A 12,584-nucleotide genomic window follows, 5' to 3' on the forward strand; every position below is an offset into this window, starting at 1 on the left:
ATTCGGGTTTTTGTGCTTTTTGAGATGATTCAAGGTAATTAAGAAAAAAATAATTAAGATTTTGGAGCAAAAAGAGCCGCTGATGGTCCAGCTTCTCCATTGTTGTCATTGAGTTCGGCGAGGAAGTTGTTGATGAATGCGAGTTCTTTGATATTCACAATTTCAGGCATTTGGGTGACTGGAAATGGCGGAAAATTTAAAGTTTTGAATAGATAATTTTATGAATTCCATTTTTTTCGTTGACAGAATTTTGATAGCTACAGTAGTTTTTGAGGTATTCGCCTTTAAAGAGACGCAGACCTATGCGGCGCCACGGAAAAGTTAGTCAACTTTAAAGGCGCATATCTCAAGAACTAAAAAAGCTATTAAAAAGTAATCAATTAGAAAAATGAAAATAACAACTTTTTGAATAGTTTGTAAATTGATTGCTTTTTGATAGCTACAGTAGTTTTGGAGTTATGCGCCTTTAAAGGTGACGCGCGCAGGGGAGAGAAGGGGAGAGACGCATGGAGTATGCGCGACTTCAAAGGCGCATATCTCAAAAACTAGAAAAGTTATCAAAAAGCTGTTAATTAAAAGAATATGTAAAATTTCAAGGTTTATATTTTGGTAATTAAGTATTTGTTAATAACGTTAACGGTTTTTGAGATAAGCGCCTTTAAAGAGACGCAGACCTATGCCGCGGCACCACAGAAAAGTTAGTCAACTTTGAAGACGCATATCTCAAAAACCATAGGAGTTATTAGAGAGTTATCCATTAATGAATTATAAATCGTAAAAAATCACATATTCTATCAGTTGACAACGTTTTGATAGCTGCAGTAGATTTTGAGGTATGCGCCTTTAAAGTTGGCGCCAGCCATTTGTCTTCCCGCGCATCAGAATGGAGCGGGGAAGAGGCGCATGAAAAACGCACGCACCAACTTTAAAGGCCCATACCTCGAAAACTAAAACAGCTATTAAGAAGTTGCTAACTAATAAAATATAAAACGGGAAATTTCGCATATTTTGTAAGTTTTCAACTTTTTGATAACTTTTTCAGTTTTCGAGATATGCACCTTTGAAGTTGGCGCCTCTACTCCCGCTCCCTTTTTGAGCACGCACCAACTTTAAAGGCATATAACTTTTACAACGAATCCCTCACCTTCTTTCTCCTTCTTCACATGAATATTCTCCTCATTCTGTTTTGGACTTCCGCCTCCCAACAAGTTTCCCATCATCAATTGCTGTGAAAACAAATTCTGAGCCATAATATCAGCCATAAAATTGCCACCAGTCGGCAGATTCGTCAAATTTCGTCCCATATTTGAAAGTGTTCCAGCCGGCAGACCCAGCTCGATTTCTTTCTGTCGTTCACCGATTCTGGAGACCAGTTTCATTGCCCACGTCAACTTCAGCTTCACATGTCCACCGTGCTCTTCTAGAAGACCTGGAGCTCTCTCCAAAATATATTGGCGTGCCATATGAAGAGCTTGGGAGGCTGTGAAGTTGCCTTTATGGGGATCGGCATTCTTTAGAGTGACCATATAGTCCACTAGATCTGCGTCTAGCTCATCTCCAATTAACTTTGGTCGACCGCGGCCTCGGCCGCGAAGGAAACCAGGTGAGCCGGTTGAATGGGCGGCGTTGTGTTTCAGCATATCCATCATGGCTGAAAATTGGGTTTTTGAGCTTTAAGCTGATTTTTTTCAAACTTCTTTTCAATTAAAGCTACCGTATCTCTATCAGTTCTGAAATTCTGAAGTTGAAATTCTACAGAAAATGTATTTTTCATTGAGTTTTGTCAAGCGCTTCAAAATGAGCCCTTACACGACTAGACTCCGCCCACTTTGAGTTTGGGGAGCAGAGACGCAGTGTATCTCGCTTCTCTCGCGCACTAGTTTTTTTAGTAAAATGATCATAACTTGGTCCAATTTGGTCCAATTTTTGTGTTACTTGTTTTTTCAAGTTCGGCATGAGAAGAGCTTTAAAATGAGCTTAAGCACAACTAAGTTCGGGATATTTTCATTTTTAGCCATTGCGCTGCGGTCGCGTAGCGGTTGGAGGTCAAAATTCGAAATCGACCAAAAATAGCCGTGTTTAGGCTCATTTTGGTGCACTTGACCTGTTAATTTCTAATTTCCAGGTGTTAAAACCCAAAAACTTCGAAAAGTTAGAGACGCAGTGTGTCTCGCTTTTCCTGCTCTCTAGCTGTTTTAGTAAAACGACCGTAACTCAATTAGTATTCGCCCAATTCTTGTGAAACTTGTTTTTTCAACTTCTCAAAATCAAGAGCTTTAAAATAAGCCTAAACACGACTAGATTCTGAAATTTTTGATTTTTTCGAAAAATCTCAAAATCCAAAAAATGTTCAAAAACTTAAAACAAATGGCCTTCTGTGTGTCTGTTTATCCGGATTTTTGCATTTTTCGGGTGGGTACAAAAAGCAAAAGAAATTGAACCTGTGAGGAATCGAACTTTGGTGTCCAGATCGGTAACTGGAAAACCCACTGCGCCAAGTATGCGAAAATCTACTAAACGATCTCAAAACCTCATTTAAGCTCAATTTTTCGAGAATTTTCGGTTTGTAGGGTAATTTTTTGTCTAATTTTCGATTTTTTAACTTCAAAAATTAAAAAAAAAACTACTAAATTTTTTGTGAATTTTTGAATTTTTGGTATTTTTTTTCGGAATTTACTCACATTGAGTGAATAAATTGGATCCTCCTCCAGCAGTCGGCGTGGATGGTACCGTACTTGACTGAACCTGCATATCTAACGGGGTATCCATATGATCGTCTCCATCCGAAGAAGATGGTCCAGGTGAAGCTGTGTTTGAGTTCGGAGTGTTTGGTTGGATTAGAGCTGAAAATGAGAATTAAAAAAAAAATTTTTATCTTTTTTTTTCAAAGTTAAAAATTCCCCTACCGTTCCCACTATCCTTCCTCTGCAGAAAATGTGTTACCGCTGGCGGTAAACTGAATTTCTTCACCTTCCTCGCTGGCTCCGAATATCGCTCAGTTTGAATTTTTCCAGCACCCGCGCCATTTTCATAGCCCTGACCCAGTTTTAGCCCTTCATCTGCAGGAGGTTTTGGGATTACTGTAGCTTCAGGGATCACTGTGGTTTCTTTTGGTGTGCTTGGTACTTTGCTCTTTTTCGAGAGGTCTAGAAGAGATTGGATTTGTTCTAGAGAGGCATTGGGGAATAGGTGGGACAACATTTCGATGGCTTCGTTCTGAAATATTTTGATTTTTGGTAAAAATAGTTTAGTTATTTGGATTAGGCTCATCTAGAGCTGGAATGAACCTAAACACGACTAGGCTCCGCCCACGTTGAGTTTGGAGGTTAGAGACGCAGTGTGTCTTGCTTCTCTGGCACTCTGGCATACGAAGTGGGCGGAGCCTAGGCGTGTTTATGCTCGTTTTGAAGCTCTTAACGCGCTGATTCGAAATCATTTGGTTTCAAAATTTAAAAAAAAAGAGAGTTCAGAGACGCAGAATGTCTCGCTTCTTTGACGCTCTAGACTTTTCGGTAAAACAACCGTAGCTTAGTTCATTTCGGCCCAATTTTTATAAAGAATATATAACCTGGTTCAGCAGACCAGGAGCTTCAAAATGAGCTTAAACACGGCTAAGCTCCGCCCACTTTGAGTTTTGAGGTTAGAGACGCAGTGTGTCTCGCGTCTCTGGCACTCTAGCCTTTTGGGAAAAACGACCGTTACTTGGTTAGTTTTGGACCAATTTTCATGAAAATTATATTGTCATAATCAGCATTATAAGATCTTCAACATGAGTATAACAACCACTAGATAAAATGTTGAAGGAAAAAAGTATACCTCTTTTTTCGGAGCCTTTTCTTCTTTGACTTTAACGCAAGTTGTGCACTTACACCCCTCGACATGTAGATGTGTCATAATTGAGGTGAGCTGAAAATCGATTTTAATTTTATCCATAAAGTCATGACTCCAATAATTGCCAGAAAGAGAAAAAATAACAAGAGCAAACAAAACATATTTCATAATTCACCTAAAAAATCGTCGTTTTGTTGACATTTCATTTATTTTTGGAATCCAGATTTTTTTTTCATTTTGAAAGGTGTCCGTTTTTTTTGTAATATTTACCGATGCGTGCATATGGTCAGAAATGTCAACTTTTCTCCGAAAAAATAGCTTATTTGTTAGAGAAGGAAATGCGCGCGAAATTCAAATGAATTCGAGTAGAAAAAATCGGAAAATCAGGAATTCATGTTTTGAGATTTTGAAACTCAGAAATTAATCTCAGACTTGTTGAAAGCTTCAAAATGAGCCTAAACACGACTAGACTCCGCCCACTTTGAGTTTAGGAGTTAGAGACGTAGACTGTTTCGCTTCTCTGGCGCTCTAACCTTAAAGTGGGCGGAGCCTAGACGTGTTTAGGCTCATTTTGAAGCTCTTGACCCGCCAAATTTGAATTTTAAGTTTTTTTCAAAAGTTTTAAAGTAGTAGAGAATTCAAAAAGTATGGGTTTTTCTCTGCGTTTAAATCTGAATTTCGTCGTTTTCAGGGTAAATTGGAGACTTAATTAGGGGGTAATTACAGGACTTTTTGTTAGAAAAGGGAATATTTTGGAGTTTCCATGAAGTTTTCGAAATGTTCAAATTTCAGAAATTCAGAAATTCAGAAATTCGGAAATTCAGAAATTCAGAAATTCAGAAATTCAGAAATTCAGAAATTCAGAAATTCAGAAATTCAGGAATTCCGAAATTCAGAAATTCAGAAATTCCAGGAAATTCAGAAATTCAGAAATTCGGAAGTTCAGAAATTCAAAAAATTCAGAAATTCAGAAATTCAGAAATTCAGAAATTCGGAAATTCAGAAATTCAGAAATTCAGGAACTCCAGGAAATTCAGAAATTCAGAAATTCAGAAATTCAAAAATTCAGAAATTCAAAAATTCCCCTTATCTCACCTGATGTTTAATAAAAACAAAGTCGTTTTCCAATTTTTTAACTCTCTCCGAAATTTCCACATCTTCATTTTTGGCGACGACGTTGTCTTCCATGAGATCCTGAGAAGATTGAAAAATTGAATATATATTTTTGAGAGAAAAAAAAGAAAAATTGTGGGCAAAATAAACAAAAAAAAACGGTTTATATAAATATTTGATTGAGGGAAGGCAAAAAAATATATGGAAAGAGGAAATACCGTAAACACTCTAATAGAACGCCACCCGGATCGTTTACTTTGAGCTTTTATATCTCACTTCTTTTGAGAGATATCAAAAAGTTTTCAACTAATAAAATGTTTATCATGATATTAGCAACATTTTATCAGTTGACACACTTTTGATATCTTCCATGGGAACCGAGATAATTGAGCTCAAACTTGACAGTATAGACGCCCTGGCTCCAAAAAAATTATTGTGCTCATTTTTCGAAAAAACGGTATGAATGGTCAAATTTCGAAAAGTCTCTTTTGTTTGTTTTTTTGGACAAAACACACAAAAACTGTGTGCTCACCAAGAATTTCCAAAAAAAAATTTTATCAAAAAAATTTTTTTTTCATTTTTCTCAAAAAAAAATTCCTTATCAATTTTTTGTGATAAGCCGTTTTCTAGAAACGCGAAAAATTTTTTATTAATCAAAAAATACATGTATAATACTTTTATTAGTTTTATATGTGTGCACACAGACACAAAAAAAAATTTTTTGAGGAATTTTTTTTTTCGTTTTCACAAAAAAAATTTGTGAAAGAATTGGAAAATGTGGGGAAAGGAAGAAGGAAAAACAAAATTATTTGTTTGGTTGGTGGCGTTTTTTTTTTGAAAAAAATTCTATTTTTTGGAAAAATAAAAATAATATATTTCTGGTTTAGATGAGAGAGGAGGCATACAATTTTCCAATTTTTTTTAGGTCGAAAGTTCAAAACGCTATATCTCAAAAACTAAAAAATCTAGAAAAATTTTATAAACTACGAAAATATTGAGCATAAAGTTTTAAACATTTTCGTTGTTTTATATTTTTAACTAGGTTTTTTGGTTTTTGAGATATGCGCCTTTAAAGTTGGTGTGCGCCAAAACAGAGGGCTATTTGCTCGTGCCAACTTTAAAGGCGCATATCTCAGAAACTAAACGAACTATTAAAAAATTAAATACTATTAAAATATGTAACATTTTGCGCTCAACACTTTTGTAGTTGACCTCTTTTTTGTAGCTACTATAGTTTTTAAGATAGGCGCCTTTAAATTCGAAGCGCTCGAAAAGGGGCGTGAGGAGAGGCTTATTTGTGCGCGCCAACTTTAAAGGCCCATATCTCAGAAACTAAAAAAGTTATCAGAAAGTTGTCAACTAGCAAAATGTGTAAAATTTTATGCTTAACATTTTTGTAGTTGACCCTTTTTTTAGCTCATACGGTTTTTGAGTTATTCGCCTTTAAAGTGTTGTAGAGCTTATATCGTGATTTTTTCTCTCTTCCAGAGAAACTTTTTTTTCAATTAAACAAAAAAAAAAAAAGAAAAAAAAAAGAAAAAACTTGTGTGTGTTTGAAAACAAATGTTAAAAATCATCAAAAAGTGTAACAATTATATTTTGAGATCAAACAAAAAAAACTTTTTTGAGAAATTTTTTTCAAAACTTTTAAAAATTACAGAAAAAATAGTTTCCGAGGGAATTTTAACGTTTTTGAAATATGAAATTTTGTTTTAAGCTCTTTAGGAGCCTCAAAATGAACCCAAATACGCCCACATTGAGTTTTGGGGGGTTAAAGACGCAGTGTGTCCCGCTTCTCTGGCTCTCTAGCCACGAACTCTTTCAGTTTTGCTTTTAACTAGTTTTCAGTTTTAAATTTGTATTAAGCAGTTAAAGTGCTTTAAAATGAGCCTAAACACGACTAAGCCCAGTCCACTTTTGAGGCTAGAGCGCCAGAGAAACGACACGCTGCATCTCTAGCCCTCAAAGTTTGAAGTGGGCGGAGCCTAGTTGTGTGGGAGCTCATTTTGAAGCTCTTGACCCGCCAAGTTCTAATTTTTCTGCTTCATAATTCAAAAACTCACTCACCTCAAGATTTTCCGGAGAAATCGAGCTTCTGACAGATTCTTGGCTGGACACCGACGACCCGAAATCTTCAATTTTCGGAGGAGGCAACATTTTGTGGAGCATCATTTTTTTTAATTTTTTGAAATTCTAAAAATACCTAATTTTGCTGAAAATTATAGAAAAAAGATAAAGAGAGAAAGAGTATGTGAGATAAGCGGGGGGGGGGGGGGAAAGTCATGAAAAATGAAAAAAAAAATTTTTTGGAAAAAATATGATAAAAAAGAAATAGTATAGGAAAAGAAGAGAAATTCTGTGCTCTCATAAAAAATGCGAAATTTCCTTTTTTTCAATTTTCAATTTTATTCTTCTAGGTTGACGTGAGAGAGAGAGAGAGAGAGAGAGAGAGAGAGAGAGAGAGAAGAGAGTTTCGAAATTCTGAAATTTGCGGACATCCTGGACGAATAGACAAACAGACACACAGACAGAAAAACGCCATAAACCCAATGGAACAGCTGTCGTGTGTGTGTGGGACAGACAGAATGGCCGGGGGTCCGGTCATTCGGGGGGAGAAAGAAAACGGGAAAACGCCATTAAAATTGAATGTAAAATTTTGGGGAATTGAGAATTTTCAATTTTCTCATTCACAAATAAAAATGAGGAGACGTATTGGGTGTCGTAAAACCAAAATATAGGATTTAGGAATATCATAAAATTGATATGTTGATATTTACAACTCTTTCGAAACTTTTTGAAATTCTGAAACCTACAAATTCGTTTTGAGCTCCTCGAGAGCTTTAAAATGAGCCTAAACACGACTAGGCTCCGCCCACTTTCAGTTAAGGGGTTAGAGACGCAGAGCGTCTCGCTTCTCTGGCGCTCTAGCCTTAAAGCGGGCGGAGCCTAGTCGTTTGGGGGCTCATTTTGAAGCTCTTGACCCGTCGTCAAACTTGAATTGATAACTTTTAAAAGTTTTAAAGTAGTAGGAAATTCAAAAAGTATGGGTTTTTCTCTTCGTCTCTCTCCTAAAATTTAGTATTTTCTAATTTCCATTTTTAGTACATAAATAAATGGTTAAATCGAATGAACATCTGGTGGTGGGGGATTGATGGACATTTAAATGTACATTTTATATTTGAATTTTGTCGTTTTTAGGGTAATTTGAGAATTGGACTTAATTAGAGGGTAATAAGGGAATTTTGTAATTTGGAAAAGAATTTAGAATTTTAGAATTTTAGAATTTTAGAATTTCAGAATTTTAGAATTTTAGAATTTTAGAATTTCAGAATTTTAGAATTTTAGAATTTTAGAATTTTAGGATTTCAGAATTTTAGAATTTTAGAATTTTAGAATTTTAGAATTTTAGAGTTTTAGAATTTTAGAATTTTAGAATTTTAGAATTTTAAAATTCTAGAATTTTAGAATTTTAGAACTTTAGAATTTTTAGAATTTTAGAATTTTAGAATTTCAGAATTTTAGAATTTTAGAATTTTAGAATTTTAGAATTTTAGAATTTTAGAACTTTAGAATTTCAGAATTTTAGAATTTTAGAATTTTAGAATTTTAGAACTTCAAAAATTCAGAAATTCGGAAATTCAAAGGTTCGAATTTCAAATTCAAAAAGAGAAGAGGAAATGGAAAAGAGATATAACTAATGAATAAAAGAGAGAGAGAGAGAGGACGAGAGAGTGGGAGGGAGAGAGACGCAGAGAAGTTAGAGAGAATATCGGAGGAAAAAGAGGGGAAAAGACATTTTATGAGCACATTTTGTGCTCATTTTAATATATTGTGCAAATGAGCAAATGTTAGGGAAGAATTCAAAATATAATGGGTTAGACAAATGTTGGGTGGTGTACTTTTGAAAATTTTGAAAATTTCGAAGTTTTTGAATTTCAGAAATTTGGATTTTCGAATTGCCGAATTTCTGAATTTCTGATTTTCTGAACATCTCAACTTTCAAAAACAATATTTTCGAAAATTTCCTATTTTTGCATTAGATTTCCCATCTGTACACAGAGGCGTAACCTCTTTGACCGAAAAACAGGTTTTTTTCAATTTTCACAAAAAATTTTAATGCATTAAAAATGAAATTTTCAAAAAAAAAAAGGAAAAAATAGAATCCAATTATTTTTCTGAAAACGAAAAATTGAAATTTTTTCAATTTAAAAAAAAACATCCTCGAAATTTTTCCAGTGAAGTTTTGAGTTCTGAAAATAAAAAAATTTGAATTTGGCGGGTCGAGAGCTTCAAAATGAGCCCAAACAAGCCTAGGTTCAGCCCACTTTGAGTTTAGGGGTCAGAGACGCAGAGTGTCTCGTTTCTCTGGCGCTCTAGCCCTTGAAGTGAGCGGAGCCTTGTTGCGTTTATACTCATTTTGAAGCTCTTGGCACGCTCAACTTGAATTTTTTGGTCTAGAAATTCAGGAAAAAGTAGAAAATTCAAAAATAGCAATTTTTACTATTAATACCCCTATTTCTGCATTAAATTTTGTTCACAAAGGTGTAACTCACATAAAACAGGTTTTCCGATTTTCATTTCAAAAATTTAATGCATTTAAAAAAGGATTCCAATTGTTTTTCTGAAATTGGCTGAAATTTTTTTTCTATCCAGAAAAAAAAATCGTAAAAGAAAAATGGGAAAAAGGATAGAGAAATGGGGTGGAGGAGGGAAAATATGATATTATTTATACATTTCGCAAAAAAAAATTTCGCTTTTTTCAACAAAAATAGTGAGAGAGTGTGAGGGAGGAAGAGGCGCAGAGACATTATTTGTGTATAGTTGGGGAGAGAGAGAGAGAGAGAGAGAGAGAGAGAGAGAGAGAGAATTTATTATAAATAAATGTATATACTTTATACATTTATATGTATACAAAGGGTTCAGGGTTCTACAATTTTTAGAATCCTTTATGAAATGTCGAATTTTGAAAATTCAGAAATTCGGACTGCCAAGTTTGACCTTACTTATCTCGGCTCCTGTAAAAGATATCAAAAATTTGTCAATTGATAAAATGTTTGTGATATTAAGATAAACATTTTATTAGTTGATCACTTTTTCCTATCTTGAACAGGACCGAATGGACGGAGATAAATTCGCTCAAAGTTATAAGTTAAGGGAGTCTAGGGAGGAGATTCTGAATCTCTGAAATTCCACGAGTTTTCGATTCAAAGAAGTTAAAGAATATGAGAACTTTTGAGAAGTATAAAATTTGGAATTCTGAAATACAGTAACTTTAAAAATTCAGAAAACTCGCAAATCTCAACTAAAAGAATAATTTCGATTTCATCTCTTGAAATATCTAATCTCCACCAAACAAAAAATAAGCGAAAAAGCGCTTTGCTTTCCCTGCGCATAATAAAGTTCTTGAAAATTGTAAAATAAATTGTATATTACACAATCTCTCGCCTCTCTCCATTTCTCCCACTATTTCTCATAACTTTTTCCCCTTTTTTTTTCATTATGCGTAAAGCGTTTTTGAATAGAAAAGAGAAAGGCGCCGGTGACGGAGAAAAACAAAGCCGGTTTACTTATTCTTTTTTGTTAAAAAAATGGAAAATGAGTGTAAAAATTATACAATTTTCACATTTTTACATTTTCATAACTTCGCTCTTCGCCACATTAAAAGTTGCAAAAAGCGCGCCCACCTCTACGCCATCTACACCCTCTATCGTAAGTGTCCAAGTGGCGCAGTGGCTGCGCTTTAGCTCGCCGTTCGAGAGGTCCGGGGTTCAAACTCACTTGGTGCCAAAAAGGGGCAAAAAGCCTTTTTATTCTTTTTAAATATGACTAATTGATAAAAGTGACCAAGAAAAATGGAAAAATGAGCTCACGAGCAGTTTTGAAGAAAAGGAATTGGACAAACAATAAATCAAAAAGAAAAGACGGAACAAAACTAAAGGAAAATTGACAGGAGGGGGGGGGGAGAAAAGCGAAATTTTATTTATTTATTTTTCGATTCGCCTTTTGGGCCTCTCGTTTTCCTTTTCTTTATAACAAGCCCAAATTTGCTCAATGAGCACACATTGAGCACGATTTTAGAAGAAAAAAGAGGAGGAAGAAGTACAATTTTTGGGAAATTCGGAAATTCAGAAATTCAGAAATTCAGAAATTCAGAAATTCAGAAATTCAGAAATTCAGAAATTCAGAAATTCAGAAATTCAGAAATTCAGAAATTCAGAAATTCAGAAATTCAGAAATTCAGAAATTCAGAAATTCAGAAATTCAGAAATTCAGAAATTCAGAAATTCAGAAATTCAGAAATTCAGAAATTCAGAAATTCAGAAATTCAGAAATTCAGAAATTCAGAAATTCAGAAATTCAGAAATTCAGAAATTCAGAAATTCAGAAATTCGGAAATTCAGAAATTTAGAAATTCAGAAATTCAGAATCTCAAAAATTCAGAAATTCAGAAATTCAGAAATTCAGAAATTCCAGGAAATTCAGAAGTTCAGAAATTCAGAAATTCAGAAATTCAGAAATTCAGAAATTCAGAAATTCAGAAATTCAGAAATTCAGAAATTCCAGGAAATTCAGAAATTCAGAAATTGAGAAGTTCAGAAATTCAGAAATTCAGAAATTCAGAAATTCAGAAATTCAGAAATTCAGAAATTCAGAAATTCAGAAATTCAGAAATTCAGAAATTCAGAAATTCAGAAATTCAGAAGTTTCAGAAGTTCAGAAATTCAGAAATTCAGAAATTCAGAAGTTCAGAAATTCAGAAATTCAGAAATTCAGAAATTCAGAAATTCAGAAATTCAGAAATTCAGAAATTCAGAAATTCAGAAATTCCAGGAAATTCAGAAATTCAGAAATTCAGAAATTCAGAAATTCAGAAATTCAGAAATTCAGAAATTCAGAAATTCAGAAATTCAGAAATTCAGAAATTCAGAAATTTAGAAATTCAGAAATTCAGAAATTCAGAAATTCAGAAATTCAGAAATTCAGAAATTCAGAAATTCAGAAATTCAGAAATTCAGAAATTCAGAAGTTCAGAAATTCAGAAATTCAGAAATTCAGAAATTCAGAAGTTCAGAAATTCAGAAATTCAGAAATTCAGAAATTCGGAAATTCAGAAATTCAGAAATTCAGAAATTCAGAAATTCAGAAATTCAGAAATTCAGAAATTCAGAAATTCAGAAATTCAGAAATTCAGAAATTCAGAAATTCAGAAATTCAGAAATTCAGAAATTCAGAAATTCAGAAATTCAGAAATTCGGAAATTCAGAAATTTAGAAATTCAGAAATTCAGAATCTCAAAAATTCAGAAATTCAGAAATTCAGAAATTCAGAAATTCCAGGAAATTCAGAAGTTCAGAAATTCAGAAATTCAGAAATTCAGAAATTCAGAAATTCAGAAATTCAGAAATTCAGAAATTCAGAAATTCCAGGAAATTCAGAAATTCAGAAATTGAGAAGTTCAGAAATTCAGAAATTCAGAAATTCAGAAATTCAGAAATTCAGAAATTCAGAAATTCAGAAATTCAGAAATTCAGAAATTCAGAAATTCAGAAATTCAGAAATTCAGAAGTTTCAGAAGTTCAGAAATTCAGAAATTCAGAAATTCAGAAGTTCAGAAATTCAGAAATTCAGAAATTCAGAAA

General features: G+C 33.7%; 1 protein-coding gene across 1 annotated transcript; it reads right to left on the reverse strand.

Annotated features, from left to right (window-relative positions):
• Window positions 1-53: 53 nt before the first annotated feature.
• Window positions 54-7,116, reverse strand: Cbr-attf-4 (the record flags this gene model as incomplete). The annotated part of the gene is made up of 7 exons (XM_045244602.1): window positions 54-178; window positions 1,145-1,651; window positions 2,682-2,843; window positions 2,907-3,216; window positions 3,817-3,906; window positions 4,927-5,025; window positions 6,958-7,116. The coding sequence occupies 7 exons, from the start codon at window positions 7,114-7,116 to the stop codon at window positions 54-56; spliced, it is 1,452 nt and encodes a 483-aa protein (XP_045097241.1).
• Between the last annotated feature and the right edge of the window lie 5,468 nt (window positions 7,117-12,584).

The sequence above is a fragment of the Caenorhabditis briggsae genome (assembly GCF_000004555.2).
Source record: "Caenorhabditis briggsae complete genome, chrIII, whole genome shotgun sequence".
In the NCBI taxonomy this organism is placed as follows: Eukaryota; Metazoa; Nematoda; class Chromadorea; order Rhabditida; family Rhabditidae; genus Caenorhabditis; species Caenorhabditis briggsae.